Source organism: Armigeres subalbatus, chromosome 3 (assembly GCF_024139115.2).
Source record: "Armigeres subalbatus isolate Guangzhou_Male chromosome 3, GZ_Asu_2, whole genome shotgun sequence".
Taxonomy (NCBI): Eukaryota; Metazoa; Arthropoda; class Insecta; order Diptera; family Culicidae; genus Armigeres; species Armigeres subalbatus.
The window spans coordinates 27,746,744-27,765,794 of record NC_085141.1 but is presented as its reverse complement, the minus strand read 5'-3'; the positions used below and the strand labels follow the sequence as shown (position 1 = coordinate 27,765,794).

At 40.6% G+C, this 19,051-nt stretch overlaps 1 protein-coding gene across 6 annotated transcripts in view; it reads right to left on the bottom strand.

Moving 5' to 3' along the window:
- Positions 1–328: 328 nt before the first annotated feature.
- LOC134225662 (dystrobrevin beta) overlaps positions 329–19,051 on the bottom strand; it is a 133,475-nt gene continuing 114,752 nt past the window's right edge. For 2 of the 6 annotated variants that reach the window (XM_062705924.1, XM_062705923.1), the window contains 4 exons: positions 15,032–15,178; positions 13,371–13,421; positions 1,223–1,260; positions 329–1,156 (listed from right to left, as the gene is read on the bottom strand). In XM_062705924.1, coding sequence (XP_062561908.1) covers positions 1,097–1,156; positions 1,223–1,260; positions 13,371–13,421; positions 15,032–15,178 — 296 coding nt within the window. In that variant the 3' untranslated portion in view covers positions 329–1,096. Of the gene's footprint in view, positions 1,157–1,222; positions 1,261–13,370; positions 14,000–15,031; positions 15,179–19,051 lie in introns of all 6 variants that reach the window. The other 4 variants (XM_062705925.1, XM_062705926.1, XR_009983296.1 and 1 more) reach the window with 4 other exon arrangements.

The following is a 19,051-nucleotide window of genomic DNA, read 5'->3' as shown; positions in this document are numbered from 1 at the left end:
TCAGTGATATTGTTTCCCAAATTTTTGTTATGATTCTTGTATCGATACTCTCAAAACGTACAATATTTAGATCTTTGCTGATAATTCGAGCGGTGCGCATCATTTTGTTGAACAACGTTGTCAACTGCGATTCCTCGTCACATTCAATATCCATGCAGTTTGTAAAAATTCAAATATTCGACAAAATCATGCACACCTTTTCGAAAAAAGTCTTTGAACTGTTGCAAAATGTTTATTATAGCCACAAGAATGTATAACAACTGTTATTCAAGTGAAACTTGTGATTTATAGAAATATTTCGTCTCGTAAATTGATCCACGCTTGAGTGTTGCTAAACTACACCAAAAGGATTTAATGAGCCCACTCATTGGTTTCGAATTCATTTACATTTTCTTTAGGTGAGTGATAATTTCAGTTTGTTAAGAATTGTTCGTTTATAGTGCCTAAAATGCTTGATACTGCTTAACGTTTGTACATCACTGTGCGTTATCCTATCCAAAAGCTTGAGATTTTTATGGAACCGAACAAAACAATTGACTTGCGAAACAAAACCGATTTTTTAGATATAAAAAACCAAACATTAAAGCATATTTTCATAATTTTCAAATAACAGCGATAAAAGTAAACTTAATTAATGGCGTGGAAACAAAAGCGTTCTTCTAAATTTTAACTTAACTGTTTCTTTAGATAAATTAATACTCTCAAAACTGAGAGAAAGCTAAATTCACAATTCATGTTGGAATGGAACCGTTTCCCTAATTTCTACTAGTTTTCAACTTGACCCTGGGTCAAACTTATTACGAATTTTCCAATTGTTGGACACAAGCAGTGATCACAAATATTCAATTTTCAACAAATCAGATAGAAGCGAGAATAAGGATATGGACATAACCATAGCTCCATACTATATTTAAGTAGTTCATCTAACGATTCGATTTTCTTGTCTATACGTGTGATTCAGTGTTGTGATATGATACTTTTTCGTTAACAACATTCACGGTGCCCGTAGAATGTCAGCTGTAAGGTGAGTGAATGCAAACGATGAGGAACATTCCTAGACGTTGAAAGTTTCACGAGAAGGCGACGCAAGCCGACCTTACTGATTCTGCGAGTTGAGACTCCACTGAGCGAACTGCTCCTGCCATTGAGCGGTGTCCTGGGTGAAAGATTTTGTAGTCACGTCAGCTCTAGTTAATTTACCGAATATGTCTGAGGTACATACCTTATCATTCCATTCGTGACTTTGCATTTCCTCGAAATCTGTAAGATGGCAAATAATTAACAGTTGCGCGATTAGAATATCAATAATTTTTATTAGGGAGAATGAGTATTTTGACGGACAGCTAACAACTCTATTTTTATAGTGCTGTGGTATATACAGAAGATGATTGAATTATGGTGACATTCTTTCATGTGTGTGTAAGGGAATTTGTGTACCTGGTGTTTGATTTCCATGCTTGTCATGAATTACTTTGCTTACTATTTCACTGAAAACTTTTCGATATTTCCGCGGGGAACGCTTCGGCATTCAAATGGATAATTTTTCGGAATTCCTATAAGAATTTTCCGCGTGAAATTCTTCAGAATTTCTACTGAAAATTCTTTTGGTACAGCCGCGTAAAATTTTCCTGAAGCTCCTTCAATGTTTTTTTTCCTATTATTTCAACATAATTAGCCTCTTACCCAGCAACTTCTATCCCTACCTTTTCGAGGCACTGGCCGGGATACGAGCACCTTTAGGGAAGATCGAGTACAAACCCCGGTGGAAACTATGGTCGTATGCTGACAGGGAAGAAGGATTTGCTCCTCTTCGGAGGTGCAAATCTGATCGAGCGTCTGTTCTCCATGTTAGGAGCGGCTCACAACAGCGTCTGTTCCCTATATTAAGGGCGGCTGATCATCGTCCGAGTGCCAGCGAGGGACTCTAAACTAAACTGTGCACACCATGTTGCATCGTGTCAGCACAGGTGGTCTGTGGTGTCAGCATCGAGAGGATAGCTCCTTCAACGCGATGTAGGTAGTGCAACCCTGGTAAGTTACCAAGAAAGGCAAAAGTAGAGCAAACGGATTGATTCAACGGCAACAGACCCGGCAACGAATAAAGGACATTGATTGGAAAGTCGTATCTTGGAACGTGAGAACTTTGAATGAACCCGCACGTGTTGGGCTCCTGGCTCGTGAGCTGCAGAAGGTCGGCGTGAGTGCGGCAGCAATCCAGGAAATACGGTGGCCCAGAACTGGAGAACGTGAATTCCGGGCGGTGGATCCCATAGTGAACACTTCATTCAAGTACCACATCAACTATAGCGGCGGTGACAGAACAGAACGAGGAATTGGCTTCATGGTGATCGGGAAGCAGATGAAGCGTGTTATCCGGTGGAAGCCGATAAGCGACCGCATTTGCGTGTTGAGAATGAAGGGCAAATTCTTCAACTATAGCCTGATCAGCATCTATGCCTCAATGAACGATAAGCCTGATGACGTGGAGGATGTGTTCTATGAGAGCCTTAATAAGGCCTACGGAGAGTGCCCAACACACGATGTAAAGATTGTCATCGAGGATGCAAATGCGCAGATCGAAAGAGAAAATTTCTTTCGCCCTGTCATTGGTACGGAAAGCCTTCATTCCGCTACCAACGATAATGGTCTGCGACTTGTAACCATTGCTGCTGCTAGAGGCATGGCAATACTTCGCACGTAAGAATATCCGCAAACACACCTGGCAATAATCGAGTGGAGACACTTGCTCACAGTTAGACCACGTGCTGGTCGACGGACGACATTTCTCGGATGTTATAGATGTATGTAAGGTCCTTCAGAGGTCCGAACATCGACTCGGATCACTATCTTGTAGTTGCAAAAATTCGGGCGTGACTTTTCAGCGAAACAACAGAACGATGCGTTTCAATATCCAACGCTTGTCAGTTGAAGGAGTTGCTGAACAGTACCACCAGAAGCTGGACGAGCGGATAGGAGAGGCCACCGGATCTGGTGACGTCAATAGATTGTGGGAAAATATCCACGAAGCTGTGACTACAACAGCGCAGGAAGTGTTAGGCACTGCATAGCGACGCCAACGAAATGGTTGGTTTGATGAGGTGTGCCAGCAAGCGACGGATGAGAAAAATGTTGCTAGGAGTCGAATGCTAGTAGCTCGTACCCGCTCCAACAGAGAGCGGTACAGTGTAGCAAGGGCAGAAGAGAAACGAAGCAGAAAAAAGGCAACACGAAGAGAGTGCGATAGCTGAAGCGCAGGAGAACATGGATAGGAATGATATGCGGAGGTTTTACGCAACTGTCAATGGTGCTCGGCATAAGACTGCGCCAGTGCCCGCCATGTGCAATGACCGAGAGGGGAATTTGCTGACAGACAAGACTATGGTGGCAGCCAGGTAGAAGGAGCACTTCGAAGATTTGTTGAACTGTAAATATGAAGGTGTAATAAGGAGCAGGATGGACATAGTCAGCGACGGTCAAGCTGTGGAACCAAAAAGGCTGGACTAGGTTAAGAAGGCTCTAAACGAACTGGAAAACAGTAAAGCTGCTGGGAAGGGCGAGATTCCGGTCGAGCTTCTCAAAGTGAGCAACTGCATCAATCAATTCACCACATTATCCAGAAAATATGGGAGGATGAAGAACTGCCTGCCGGCTGGTTGGATGGATTCATATACACAATCTATAAGAAAGGGCACAGACTAGAGTGTGCCAATTACAGAGGGATCACCCTTCTGAACTCGGTGTACAAAATCCTGTCGCGTATCCTGTTTAACAGACTGAGACCGCTTGAGGAATCCTTCGTCGGCGAATACCAGGCAGGTTTTCGTGAGGGCCGATCAACGACGGATTAGATAATCTTTGATAAATTCCGGGAGTATAACTTGCAGACTCACCATCTGTTCGTTGATTTCAAAGCAGCGTACGATTCAGTGAAGAGAAATGAGCTTTGGCAGATAATGTCCGAACATGGTTTTCCGTCGAAACTTGCACTTGAAGGCGCTATTAGGAGTTCTGGCGTGCAGAGGAACGGCACTATCATCACACGGTTGCATATGCCCCTGGGCGTTGCGGACGACATCGACCTTATTGGAATCGATCGCTGAGCAGTATTGGAGGCTTTTGTCCCACTGAAGAGGGAGACGGCGAGGATAGGCTTAACCATTAACTCTACCAAGACAAAGTACATGGTGGCAGGTAGAGATAGGGGTAGACCTGGTGGTGTTGGTGCAGAGGTAGTGCTTGATGGGGATGTGTTTGAAGTAGTTGAAGAATTTGTTTACCTTGGAACGCTTGTGACATGTGACAATGACGTTTCCCGTGAAGTTACGACTCGGGTCTTTTACGGATTAAGTAACCAGCTTAGGTCCCGCAAAATGCAGACGGAAACGAAATTTGCTCTATACAAAACTCTGATTCTACCAGTGGCTCTTTAGGGACATGAAGCATGGACATTAAAAGAGGCGGCCCGGAGAGCTTTCGGGGTTTTCGAGTGAAAAGTGCTGCGTACAATACTCGGAGGGAAACTAGAAAATGGTGTGTGGCGCATGAATCATGAACTGCATCAAGTATACAAAGAAGAAAGTATTGTGAATCGTATAAAATACGGAAGACTTCAGTGGGCTGGTCCCTTAGTGCGAATGTCGGTAGAAAGAATAGCGAAAACAATATTCAACAGAGAACCAGATAGGGGACGGCGACTTCGTGGAATGCCACGAACACGCTGGCTGCACGCGGTGGAATCGGACCTGGGGACCCTGAACGTTCGGGGAAACTGGAGGAACATCGCCCAAGACTGACGATTTTGGAGCTCTACAACATGCCAGGCATGACTGTATCGACGCTGTAGCCAACCAGGTATCCAGGTAGGTAATGAAAATAATTGCAAAATACAAAAAGTTACAGTTTTGATGTAACTTTCAATGTTTGTTTGCTTAACATTCTGGAGCGACGCTAGCATACTGTCCGCAAAACTTGCACTGGAACACTCAGTTGGGCAACAAAATAACTTTTTCCAGTGGTTAATATGATATAAAACTGCTTCCATCTTCAAAAAGGTAACGTTTTTCAAAATTATGTTTCACTAGTACAGCGGTTCTCAACCTTTTTCTAGGGAGGTACCCCTTCGCCCTTTTGCATTAATTGAGGTACCCCTACTTTTTGCTGCAAATAAAAATAAGTGTAATTCATAAGAAAAATGGAACTGAAAATTAACGGGATGGGATATATGACTCGTAAAGTTGACTGAAATTTTCATTATTCAGAGCTCTCAAAAAAAAGGCTTCCGAGTCTCTTAAAAGGAGGCTTTCGAGCCACTTAAATAGAGGCTTCTGAACATCTTAAAAGGACCCCTCTGAGCCTCTTGGATGTTTCTGGGTCTTTTAAAAAGAGGCTTCCGGGCCTCTTGAAAGAAGGCTTTCGGGCCTCTTGAAAGGAAGCTTCCGGGCCTCTTGAAAGGAGGCTTCCGGGCCTCTTGAAAGGAGGCTTCCGGGCCTCTTGAAAGGAGGCTTCCGGGCCTCTTGAAAGGAGGCTTTCGAACCTCTTGAAAGGAGGCTTTCGAACCACTTCAAAAGAGGTTTCCGAGCTTCTTAAAAGTAGACTTCTCAGCCTCTTGAAAGAAGGTTTCTGAAGGCTTCAGAGCCTGCTAAAAGGAGGCTTCTGAGCCTCTAGTAACGAGGCTCCCAGATTTCTTAAAAGGGGGCTTTCGTGCCTTCCGAACCTCTTGAAAGGAGTCCTGCGAGCTCCTTAGAAGGAGGCTTTCAAGAAGCGTATAAATATGGTTCTATCTAATCTTCTTGCAACGAAGAAACTGAAAAAAAAGCCTTCGTGTCTCTCAAATGGAGGCTACCGAACGTGTAGACTAGAGTGGCCCAGCCTAGTATGGGGAGAAAAAAAAGTCGTTGGATTCTACGGGGCACCCTCCAGGATTTTGCCTTTATTTGAAGTTAATATGGGGGTTTCAGCCGAAATATATGGGAAAATACACCTCTGTTACTATTTCGTACAGGAAATTGGATGGAAGAGCCCGATTGAGCCCAGATTTGCAGGAAATGAAGTTAACATGCCCATGAACAATTCGACATAAAATTCTACTATTACTGAATAAACTTTAAATCAGTTTTTGGCTGATTTCTTTGCTGTTTGGTTGAGCACTTTGAAATTCATTAATTGCCATGAAAACATACGCATGCAATCAAAGGTGCCTGCGACGCGTGATTTCGCGCGCACTGAAACATAAGTAGCAGCACGCGCGCCACAACACATATCGCAGCTACCTTCGATTACATGTGCTTGTTTTCAAGGCAATTAATGAATTTCAAAGTGACCAACCAAACTCCAAATAAATCAGCTAGAAACTAATTTAAAGTTTATTCAATAATAATAGAATTTTATGTCGAATTGTTCATTGGCATGTTAACTTCATTTCCTGCAAATCTGGGCTCAATCGGGCTTTTCCATCCAATTTCCTGTACGAAATAGTAACAGAGGTGTATTTTCCCATATATTTCGGCTGAAACCCCCATATTAACTTCAAATCAATTGCGCCAGCTTATGCAATAACCGATCAGGCTGAAATTTTCAGAGAATGATTTTCTTACCTAAAGGCAAAATCCTGGAGGGTGCCCCGTAGAATCCGACGACTTTTTATATCCTGGGCCAGTCTAGTGTAGACTCTAAATTTTTGTTCAGAACCATATTCTTAACATATGGTTCAACATTTTGTTTCGATCAGGTTGATTCCACTGTGGTGGTTGTGCAGGACAGGATTCAGTAGTCTTTGAGTTACTGATCGTACAAGACAAAATTTTGAAATCAAAAAAATTATACATTCATCAAAACTTTATCGATAAGTTTTGATTAAAATTGTGATACATCCGCCATTATGCATTTTTGACCGAGGTACCCCCTGGGCCCAGCAAAGGTACCCCCAGGGGTACATGTACCCCAGGTTGAGAACCGCTGCACTAGTAGAAGCATAAGTACTAGAACGCTAGTGGCGCTGTAGCCATTTAAATTATTTTGCCAAATTATGCTTCAACAAGCTTTAATTGGCCACCATTTATGCATCATGTTGTACCTAGTGCATGTTTGGTTTCATCACCAACATCGGTTTGACACTTGTAGTACCGGTACTTTGGCTGTCAGGTCAAAGTAACCTAGATGTTAGTCACGTGAACAGGGACGACATTAGCAATCTTATACTTTTGAATCAACTGTTTCACTGGTCAAAACGCCCCAGTGTAGGCAGGGCGATATGCCCTTACCAACTGGACCCAAGCGCTGCGAACTTGCAGCAGCTGCTTTCAAATTCTATTGAAACTATTGAAATATAATTCAAACCTGTAAATGGACTTTTGTTGGTTTTTTTATGTCAATTACATAAGGATTTGTAACCTTTTTATTATGGTATTGATACAATATCAATGAAGGGCTATGAAACGTCTTTGGTTAAGGTGGGGCGTATTGCCCAAGCATTTGTTGAAATCCATTTTTTCACGACTTTTCAAAAAAGCTTTATTACGTGTTATCTGTAATATTTTTATGTGACTACTCACGGGCAATGCATTTGCGACTTCATGGACTTCCAAATAACACAAAGTTTGCATAAACTGTGTTGAAAAGTAAAAAGTTATTAAGGAGTTGCCTTGTGGGGGGGGGGGGGGGTGGCATATTATACCGTCTTACAATATTGATCACACATCAAGTTGAGATCGTCACTCACGATTGTTTTCACCTTTGAGAATGAAGGGGATATTGTGATAAGCATCGAATTTTCTCGATAAACTATACTATGTGTCATACGAAGGTGTGCAGTGCAAATAAATAATTGATTAATGATGGATCCACAGACAATGGATCGTTCTCTGATCTGATGATGAAACTTTACACGGTGTGAAGCAATAATTTGTTGTGTTCGTTTGCTTGCGGCTGCTGAGACTGATTCTTTGGGTGGTCACGCGCTGTTCGAGGCGTTACCAAATTAATTGGCCACATACATATAACAGGAGGCTAATTAACTATACTAAGTTATAACGAATTCCGTTATAATAAGTTATATCCGTAGTTACCGGAGGCCTGGGGTGGCATTGCGCATCTCGAATCGAATCACTCGATTCGTACATTTTTGCATTCGTTTCGAAAAAAATGCGGCATTATGTATTTCGTTCGACTTCATTCAGTCGCAGTACAAGATTTCGAATGGTGCTGTACTAGCTCAATCGAGTATGTTCTGTCAAACGAAATGTAAACAGAGAGAATAAGAGATAGCTGTCTCCGTGTTTGGTATGCCGCCCGCTGGAGAGACAACCTTCAGCGCATGGCGAATGTGAGCAAACAGAGAGAATAAGAGTAAATTCAGCTGCGTGTAGCATGTTGGCATCTTTCGGGGCATGAATTGACAGTTAATTTATAAACAAGCAAATTGTGCTCAATGACTATAAAAAGGAATATTATATTTATTGAGCAGTTGCAACCGATTAAAACATTATGCCGATACGACATGTTTTGTAAATTGAGATACTGTTATGACACAAATTATAAGTTTTATGTTTATTTGAGTTTATGCCACAGATCCAATTTTGAGCTAAATAATTTAAAGCTAAAAAAGGATTCAATAATAAATTACTTTGATGTTTCCATGTGTTTTAGTTAAATGCACTTGGGTCATTTCTTGCGCGTTTTGCCCGTCGCGTATGCTAAGTATACGTAAAGGCTATAAGATCACTCCAAATCCGAACCTTTTGATAGAAGGCTCGGAGACCCTTAGTGTTATATACCAATCGACTCAGCTCGACGAATTGAGGTGATGTTTGTATGTGTGTATGTATGTATGTATGACACACTTTTTTGAAATTAGCATTATCCGATTTGCTTGAAACAAGACGCATTCGACGCGGAATCCTTCCTTATTTTTTGCTATTGAAAATTGGCCCAATCGGCCATTGCGTTCCGGTCTTATTAGAAAAACATTGTTTTTCCCCATTTTCCCAAGGTCCCCCCTTGGAAAAAAAAATTCAAAATCACAATTTTTTTCAAAAACTTCTGCAATGCATACAAATGAACGCAAATAAATGTGAATTGATGAAAATAACTTAATCTATGCAATTTTGACCTTTCTTATGTACTTTTCTTGTTATATTTTATAATACACGAGAACGGCACCATCACTGCTAGGTGGATTATTCTGTTTTTTTTATTTAACTCAACGATTTTTTCGTAGATTTTCTCCCTAGATTTCGGTTTATCGAAATCGTCAAGAAATACGTGAAAACAGCAAAAAAAAGATTTTGATTGAAGTCGTTTTTACGTAGATTTCGGGATAATAAAATATTGCATAAAAGTAGGTATACTAATGACATTATTTCCTTCAAGATACAGTAATGAAACATTTATTCTCTTCCCGTAGAGAAATAATAACAAATATTATTAAAAACTTTCAGCAAGAAATGGCTCTCGAACAACATTCGAAAGCAATAAAGGTGACGAGTGTTTTTCATTCGACTTGAGACGTTTTTCAGTGTGCTATCCGAGCTTCCATAATGCCAAAACATCTCGTTATTCATGTACCTCCTCGAGCATACTCGAACGATGAGTCGTTTTCGAGATCGAACTGAAAGCCGTAATGCCAAACATGTTCGACTCGATAGAATTACTGGTACTTGAGTATGAACGTTGGATCGTCTTATGTACAAAGGGCGCACTGTGGATTGCAGTATTGTTCCTTTTGGAAAATACAAATACAACGCTTAGTTGATTAGGCTCCCCGGTGAGCCTCTTTCCATTTCTGCTTCTGTGGTGCTGTTCATTTTTCACAGTTAGTGGCTGACGTCATCTGCGAAGCGATGGTAAAGAAGCTGAAGCCGAAGCTGCAGGTACGAGACAACATCGTCGACTTTCTTCGGCGAACGGCGCGCTACGATCCAGCCGTACATGCACTCCAGTTAGAATCACGGATCGAGAAGCTGGACGAAAAATGGGAGGAATTCGAAGACGTACAGGCGCAGATAGAAGAATTGGAGGAACAAGAGGAGAACGCGGACGAGCAAAAGAAGACCCGGCCCGAGCTCGAGGTGTTGTACTTCCAGGTAAGGGCAGGGTTGAAATCCAAGTTGCCACTCAACATTCCAACCTCCTCCTCCTCTACATCTACTCATCCTACTACGGGGGCTTGTGTCAGCATTCAGTTGCCAAAAATAAATTGGTTGCCATTTTATGATACGTTTAAGTCGGCTGATCCATAGCAATCCGGATCTGAGCGCTATTCAACGGTTTCACTATTTGCGAGCGTCGCTAAAGGGTGAGGCACTCAAAGTGATTGATTCATTTCTGATGAGCGAGGCGAGCTATGGGGTTGCATGGTCCTCTTTGACCGAACGTTATTCGAACGTGTATCTGCAGCAGAAACGCCACGTCAATGCGCTTCTGCAATTTCCCAAACTGAAAAGGATGTCGGCAAATTGAATACATGACGTCATCGATTGTTTTGATAGGCACACGAAGATTCTGGATCAATTGGGGGAAGTGACTACTGGTTGGGGGCGATGCTAACACAACTGTTAGTTTCGAAGTTAGACGATTTGACGCCAAAGGACTGGAAAGAGTTCGCGCTGAAGAAACAAGATCCTGTGTTTTTTTTCACAGAATCACCGTCTTCGACCAGAGGTCGCACAGACTGAACACTTAACATCTGGCATGAGACAACGGACAGGACATTTACACAACACCCAATGGACCAGTGGAAAATTTTTCTTTTCACGAAAAGTTTTCTCCTAACCGGGGCGGGAATCGAACCCACACTCCACAGCACATGCGTCTAGACGATTGACGTCGCTAACCGCACGGCCATGAAGCCCACAAGGACTGGAGTATTTCTATAAGTTCCTTCTTCTGAATGGTGGCCGGGTACAAATTCAACGCGTAAGAGAAGGGCTTTCACTTTTGGTAAATACCGTATTTGGTTGGATCGTAGCTGGAAAGACGGATTTGGCTACCATCAATCCAGTACCGTGCCACCACGTGTTGGTGGGATCAGCGTTTGCTGAGAAAGTTGAACGATTCTGGGCGATAGAAGAGTGTACCACGGCGAACAAGACTGCGAGGAGTTTTTTCAAGCCACATATTCACGTGACAGGGAGATACATGGTGCGACTGCCAAAGCGAATGGGTTTTGAGCAGATGATTGACGAATCGAAGGATATGGCGTTACAAAGACTTATGCAGCTTGAACGGCGACTGGGAAAGGACGAAGATTTCCGGAGGCGTTACAACGAAACAAGCCAGACGTATTTAGATCAAAATCACATGGCAGTTGTAAGTGAAGAAAATTTGAAGCATGATCATCGGCTTGCTTGCTATCTGTCTCACCACCCGGTTATCAAAGAATCGAGCGCGACCACGAAGGTTCTGCAAAGACGACTTCCAACCGTTCTCTGGATATCGTACTCATGACGAGGCCGGTGATTCAAGATCTGCAAACATACCGTCGCTCTCGCTGCAGACATTGAAAAGATGTACTACAAAGTCAAAATTCATACCGACCAGTCAGTCTAAAGAAGACTACTTTAGCTAGGCAAGAACTTTGCGGCGCTCATGTGGTCGCAAAACTGTATCGTGACACCATTAAAGCTTTGAAGATGGAGGATACCGAAACTTGGTTACTACCGTTGTCTTCTCATGGCTCAAATTACCGCCGTATATTTGGCCAATATTCGTTGCACTTCCAGGAGCCTGAAAATCCAGTCGACCAGCCGTCTCAAGAGGAGTGATGCCAAAGGATCTCGTCGCAAGCAGCACTGGTTTCATGGTCCTTACTGTTTGTCTTTACTTGATCAGCACTGGAATACCGCTAAGCATTTAGAATACGAGTCGCCATAAGAATAATTGAGAAGCAGAAAAATGTTCTGGTTGTGGTAGTGCCCCGCTGCTGGATCGATACTCCTGCTACTGGAAACTTGTGCGGGTTGCCGGCTATTGCGCCCATGACACTGGAACTCACCGTTGCGGAACTACAGGAGGCAAAATGCGCATTAGTACGCTATGTTCAACGGGAACTCTTTGCTGTGGAGATCGCCAACCATCGACATGTTCCTGCTCACTCGCCGCTGAAACTCCTTCACCCTTTCCTGAATCAGCTGGACATACTTCGTGTAGGTGGCCGGCTGAAACTAGCTGGTCAGTCATATTCCGTTCAGCACCCCATGATTTTCCCTAGCAACCACCCGACAAGTAGCAATCGCATACCACAAAATGGCACTGTTCCCCCGCATGACGTTACTGACCGTTACGTGGTAAGGTATTGATAACTCACACATTCCGGAATTGCATTCGTTGCTTCCAAAGCAACCCTATCACGATATCCCACCCAAGTAACCAAAAGTTCCTTTAAGAGTACGTTTTTCGCTTAAGTAGCTGGGATAAGCTGATTAAGCGGAAAACGTATTCTTAAGGTCACTCCTGACGGAATCCAAGTTTCAAAGTGCTCGCGTTTTCGGGGGCACACCAGTCGATACGGAGGCGGCGGACAACTGCCATTTTTGTTGATTCAGCTTTGCTGCGTCGCAGCATGCGTGAAAAAATGAGAGATTTTCAAATTGGACGCATAGTCAAATCACTCGCAATCCATTTCTCAAGCCAACACTTCCACATGTGTATAGTACACGTCCACATTAGAGGAGCGTGAGTATTTAGAATGTCTGGCGGCTGTACACATTCTTCATCAGCAACTGTACTGATCAAGTGAGGTTGTGTAAGCTATTTGCCAGTCGGTCGTGAAGTTCAGTCCCGACTTGAGAAATGGATTGCGAGTGATTTGACTATGCGTCCAATTTGGGAATCTCAAACTCGTTCAGTAGCCGCTAGGTTGCGAAGGCCGACGGAGGTCCTTCGTAGCTTAGTTGGTTAAAGCACCAGTCTAGCGTACTGTAGGGTGGGTTCGAGTCCCATCGAAGGGAAAGTGGTTACCTCCAATACGTTTTCCAAATCTATATCTTCCACATAACGTACATATTCACATATGAGTTTTCACAACATTGTAAATTAATGCCCAAGTCGGGTGGTTTAATCCCCGGATATAGGCAATTAACTTTAATTGAACTGGATTATAATATAGTTTTTTTTATATTGAATGACCTATGACAAGAGTTGAAATACAGGTAATCAAACAGATGTAGTTTCACATTGAAAGAATGTCACTTTTTTCACATAAAATCTGAATTTTGTTCAATACAATCAAACTGTATGTGTGGGACAGTGCTCAATCACATTAAACGAGAAGTATTACCGCTGGATGCCAGGGAACATACACACAACCTAAAAAACTGTGCTTCATAACGAATATTACGGAACATAATTTCTTAATTCAAAATCAATGGTCTTACCTAGCATTTGTCTGACATGATGATGCATGCCATACTCATCGTCGGATCCTTCTGAAAGATGGTTTGTTTTTATGGTGGCGTTGGTAGATTTGAAGTTTTTTTTTTCAGAGTGCGCAGTAGTTGTTTGTGTTGTATGAGAGTTGTAAAAAAGCGGTTATTTTCTTGAAAGTTTCTACGATGTGAAAAATGTTGCTCTGTGTTCGTGTTGCTTTTTGCTTTATATTGATTTTAATCTTTGAAAATTATAAAGAGTAATGGATTGTGGGGTCACGTGTTGCATTAGATGCCTTTGTACCGTGGCTTTTCAGACTTCAGATTGACCTACAGTGTAGATTACTGTGCGTACGAAAAAAGCCAGCTTTCCTACAGAATTTTGCAGGCCTTCAAAATGCTCGTTTTGAAATAGAAGCTAAAAGAGTGTTATGACTAGGAAAAGAAAACTAAAATGAAGAAGCAAAACTGGTTAAAGGCAAGCCATATCAGGATTCGCAGCAGTCCTTGCGCCAAAAGATTTTGAACATGTTTCAACTCCTCGCATTGTAGACAAGCACAGTGGCACACGAACTAGTTAAAATTGAGTTAGACTCTCCTCTCCTTTAGGAATGCGCTTTCCGGCGGAGGAGCAGTACCTAGAAATTGGAACACCAATACTTGTAGGTTATGCTTGTTTCCGTTATAGGGTTGCTTAGGTCCTACATTGACGCAAAATTGCATGGAAAAGGGTAGATTTATATATACGTAGGCTACACCGAAACGAATTAGGTTGCAGAAATTTCCATTTCCAGCGCATAATTAGTTTCAGTGTATGGAAACGATCGTTGTTTCTTTAATTTAAAATTACAAAGTAGCCATGACAGATTTTTACAGCGCGTAGCTTACTTGGATATGCTGATTTGTGGCAAAAAATTACACACGCACACACATATGTATTGAAGAATGATCGAATCTACGCACATTGAGAGTTATGATTCAATTGCTATTAGCTTAATAAGAAAAGATTTTTATTACATGATGTTTTAATTGCTTGGCGCAACAACGGGATATATGCGATCGGAAACTATAAGGAATGATATTTAATCAAATCTTCACACTTGTTACAAAAAAATAAGCATACAACATTGCCGAAAGCTGCAATATAGATTAAACTTATATTGTTATCATATTTTCTTAAATTTTATTTGACAATGTAGGAATGTGCTACGAATAAATTGCACATTGTTTGATTTAGTTAACAGAAAATTTTAAATTAATAATTGAAAAAACATTTAGCGACTACATATAAGTGCTAGCGAACATATCTAGACAGATAGAAAAGCTATAAAAAAATTGTATAGTGGTGAAAGTAATTTTGACAAAATTGATTTCTAGGCCACGTTCATTAATTACACAAAGTTAGAACTAATTTTGAATGTCGTAAAAGTGATGACATATTGTAGGCCCACCACATGTAATTGATGGACGATCTCCAGTTTTAAATTAATTAGGTTTTGAGCTGTGCATTGACAAAAATCATGTTCCAATCAAGTGGTATAAAGTTTTTGTAGTAAACAATTTATTTTAGTGCAAAAAGTCGAATTCGTTGATTGTAGAAAGAAACGTTTAAACTAAACAAATGACACAACAGTGTTTGTGGTCTGGATCCGGTGTCCGTTTTCTCTAACCTGAGTTTAGCTCGCGCACTAGTGAGCTCATTGCCGACGAAACTGAATCGGCTGCGTAGTGCAAATCGTTTCTTCCGGAAGCGGAAGAGCCAGCGGCAACGGTGGCATTGGCGGATGGTGGCCGACTCATTGGATTGTGAACTCCATCTGTGAAAAGGAGGACAGTTTTTCACGAAACTAACTCTTGTTTTGCAAATAAATCTGATAATCACCACATGTGAAATCGCAAACTATTAAAAAATAATTCTAGTGGGGAGAGAAGTAATGTAAAATAAATCGAAAGAAGTGGAAGGTTTTCTATCCACCGTTGCAGTTGCCTAGCACTGACTACTCTGCGCGAAAAGCAGCAAAGTACCTGAGCCTGAGACCTAAACCTGTGCCTAAACCACCAAAAATGTGTAAGGTATACCGGCGTAAGTTGAAACGGAAGCTGTAATTTAGATCGTTAGGCATAACGGACCCTAGGCATAATTCTACCTTCTTTATGTCATGGGCTGCTCTTAAGGTCATTTTATGCATAAGGTCCTTACGCCTAACATACATTATACCTAACGTCCGTTATGTTATGCCTAACTACGTTCACGATACTTAACGTACTAATGCCTAACGGGATATATCCCTCCTCAACGCACCTTCTGAAGATTGCAGCAACTAAAAGAATTCCTTGCAATTGTTTACTTTTCGCCCTTTGCAAAATCCAAACCAACTTCTTGGCGTGCCAATGAAATAGGTCTCAAAATATTGTTTGAAGAGTTTTTTCATCAAATGTTCACAGTTAGGTAGTCATTCAATGCCAAATAAGCATAATTATTATGAACAATCAACGGAAGACCCATTTTTATTTTTGGGTTTTGTTCGTTTTGAATTGCTCCGCATTTTCAACCTTTCGGGGCAAGTCGAAATGCGTGGTGCGGGGCAAGTAGAAACTACGATTCGAAACGTCATCCTAGCAATTAACAGGGGTCTGGGTCGTTAGGCATAAAGTCATTTGGCATAACGCCATTAGGCATAAGGTCATTCGGCATAAAGTCCATTTCACATAATGGTCATTTGGCATAACGGAGATTTGGCATACTTTTGAACAGCTAATCAAGAGTAGTTCATTTGGCAGAACGGACATTTAGCATTTAATTTGGAACTGTGAAACAGAAATAGTAATTTGATATATTTTTTCACATAGATAAAGTTGATCAAAGATTTATCAGAACATTTAAATTTAGACTGATAGTAGACATTTTTCGGATGGACGGACAAACAAAACGGCAGATCTACTTCCGAAGAAGGGATCCCATCCACCATTGACTTATTCTAAGGAAACGCCTACTTCCAAAAAAGAAACCGCAATTATCGTTGCCTAATGCCAAACGAATACCTATGTTTGAAGAAAAGATCAAATCCACCATTGTATTAATTCGGGCAAAAGCCTACTTAGTAAACTATTGCCTTATTCCAGTCAAATGCCATCTTTCAAAGTAAGGATCACATCCACCATTGCCGTTAAAACCGGGCAAACGCTTACTTTAAAAAAAGAGATCACATCCATCATAGCCTTAATCCGGGCAAATGCCTACTTTTGTAGAAGGGATCACATCCACCATTGCCTTATTCCGAGACTGGATTTGGTTTCAAATATCAAAAAAAGTTCCTAGATGTGAATTGCATTTGGATTGAACTTGTATTTGAATTGGATTCGATTTGGATTGGATTGAACTTGATATGGATTGGATTTGGACTTGAACTTGACTTAGATTGTATTTGGATTGAATTTTGATTCCATTTGGATTGGATTTCAATTATATTCGGATTAGATTCGAATTACATTCGAATTAATTTGGAATGTATTTGAAGTTGATTTGAATTGCATTTAAATTTGATTTGGATTGGATCTGGATGGGATTTGGATTGGATCTGGATTGGATTTGGATTTGGACTTGAATTGGATTTGGATTCGATTCCATTTGGATTTGGATTGGATTTGAATTGTATTTGGATTGAATTTGATATTGGATTTGATTTGGATTGTATTAGAATTGGATTGGATTTGGATTGGATTTGGATTGGATTTGAATTGGATTTGAAATGGATTTGGATTGGATATGGATTGGATTTGGATTGGATTTGAATTGGATTGGACTCCATTAGATTTGGGTTGGATTAATTGGATTTGATCGGGTTTGAATTGTATTCGGATTGGATTTTAATTGCAGTAGAATTGGATTTGGATTGTATTTGGATTGGATGTGGATTGGATTTGGATTGGATGTGGATTGGATTTGGATTGGATTTGGATTGGATTTGGATTGAATTTGGATTGAATTTGGATTGGATCTAGATTTGCCTTGGATTTGATTTGAATTGGATTTAAATTGGATTTGGATATGATTGGGCTTTGATTTGAATTGGTTTGGAATTGAATTTGAATTGGATTTGGATTGGATTTGGATTGGATTTGAAATTAGATATGGATTGGAATTGGATTTGAATTGGATTTAGATTGGATTTGGATTTGGATTGGATTTGGATTGAATTTGGATTGGATTTGGATTGGATTTGGATTGGATTTGAATTGGATTGGATTACATTGGATTTGGGTCGGGCTTGAATTGTATTCGGATTGGATTTGAATTGGACTTGAATTAGATTTGGATTGTATTTGGATTGGATGTGGATTGGATTTGGATTGGATTTGGATTGAATTTGGATTGGATTTGGATTTTGGATTGGATCTAGTTTTGCCTTGGATTTAATTTGAATTGGATTTGGATTGGATTTGGATTGGATTTGGATTGGATTTGGATTGGATTTGGATATGATTGGGCTTTGATTTGAATTGGTTTGGGATTGAATTTGAATTGGATTTGGATTGGATATGGATTGGATTTGGATTAGATTTGGATTGGATTTGGATTGGATTTGGATTGGATTTGGATTGGATTTGGATTGGATTGGATTTGGATTTGATTTGGATTGGATTTGAATTGGATTTGGATTTGGATTGGATTTGGATTTGGATTGGATTTGGATTGGATTGGATTGGATTTGGATTGGATTTGAATTGGATTAGGATTGGATTTGGATTGGATTTGGATTGAATTTGGATTTTGGATTGGATCTAGATTTGCCTTGGATTTGATTTGAATTGGATTTGGATTGGATTTGGATATGATTGGGCTTTGATTTGAATTGGTTTGGGATTGAATTTGAATTGGATTTGGATTAGATTTGGATTGGATTTGGATTGGGTTTGGATTGGATTTGGATTGGATTTGAATTGGATTTGGATTGGATTGGATTTGGATTGGATTTGGATTGAATTTGGATTGGATACGGATTGGATTTGGATTGGATTCGGATTGGATTGGATTGGATTTGGATTGGATTTGGAGTGTATTTGGATTGGAATTGGATTGGATTCGGATTGTAGTTAGATTGGATATTGAATTTGGATTGGATTTGGATTAGATTTGGATTGGATATTGGATTTGGATTGGATTTGAATTAGACTTGGATTGGATTTGGATTGGATTTGGATTTGATTTGAATTGGATTTGGATTGGATTTGGATTTGGATTGGATTTGGATTGGATTGGATTAGACTTGGATTGGTTTGGATTGGTTTGGATTTGATTTGGATTGGTTTGGATTTGATTTGGGTTGGATTTGGATTGGATTTGGATTGGATTTGGATTGGAAATGGATTGGTTTGGATTGGATTGGATTTGGATTGGATTTGAATTGAATTTGATTTCATTGGATTTGGGTTGGATTAATTGGATTTGGATCGGGCTTGAATTGTATTCGGATTGGATTTGAATTGGACTTGAATTAGATTTGGATTGTATTTGGATTGGATTTGGATTGGATTTGGATTGGATTTGGATTGGATTTGGATTGGATTTGGATTGAATTTGGATTGGATTTGGATTTTGGATTGGATCTAGATTTGCCTTGGATTTGATTTGAATTGGATTTAAATTGGATTTGGATATGATTGGGCTTTGATTTGAATTGGTTTGGGAT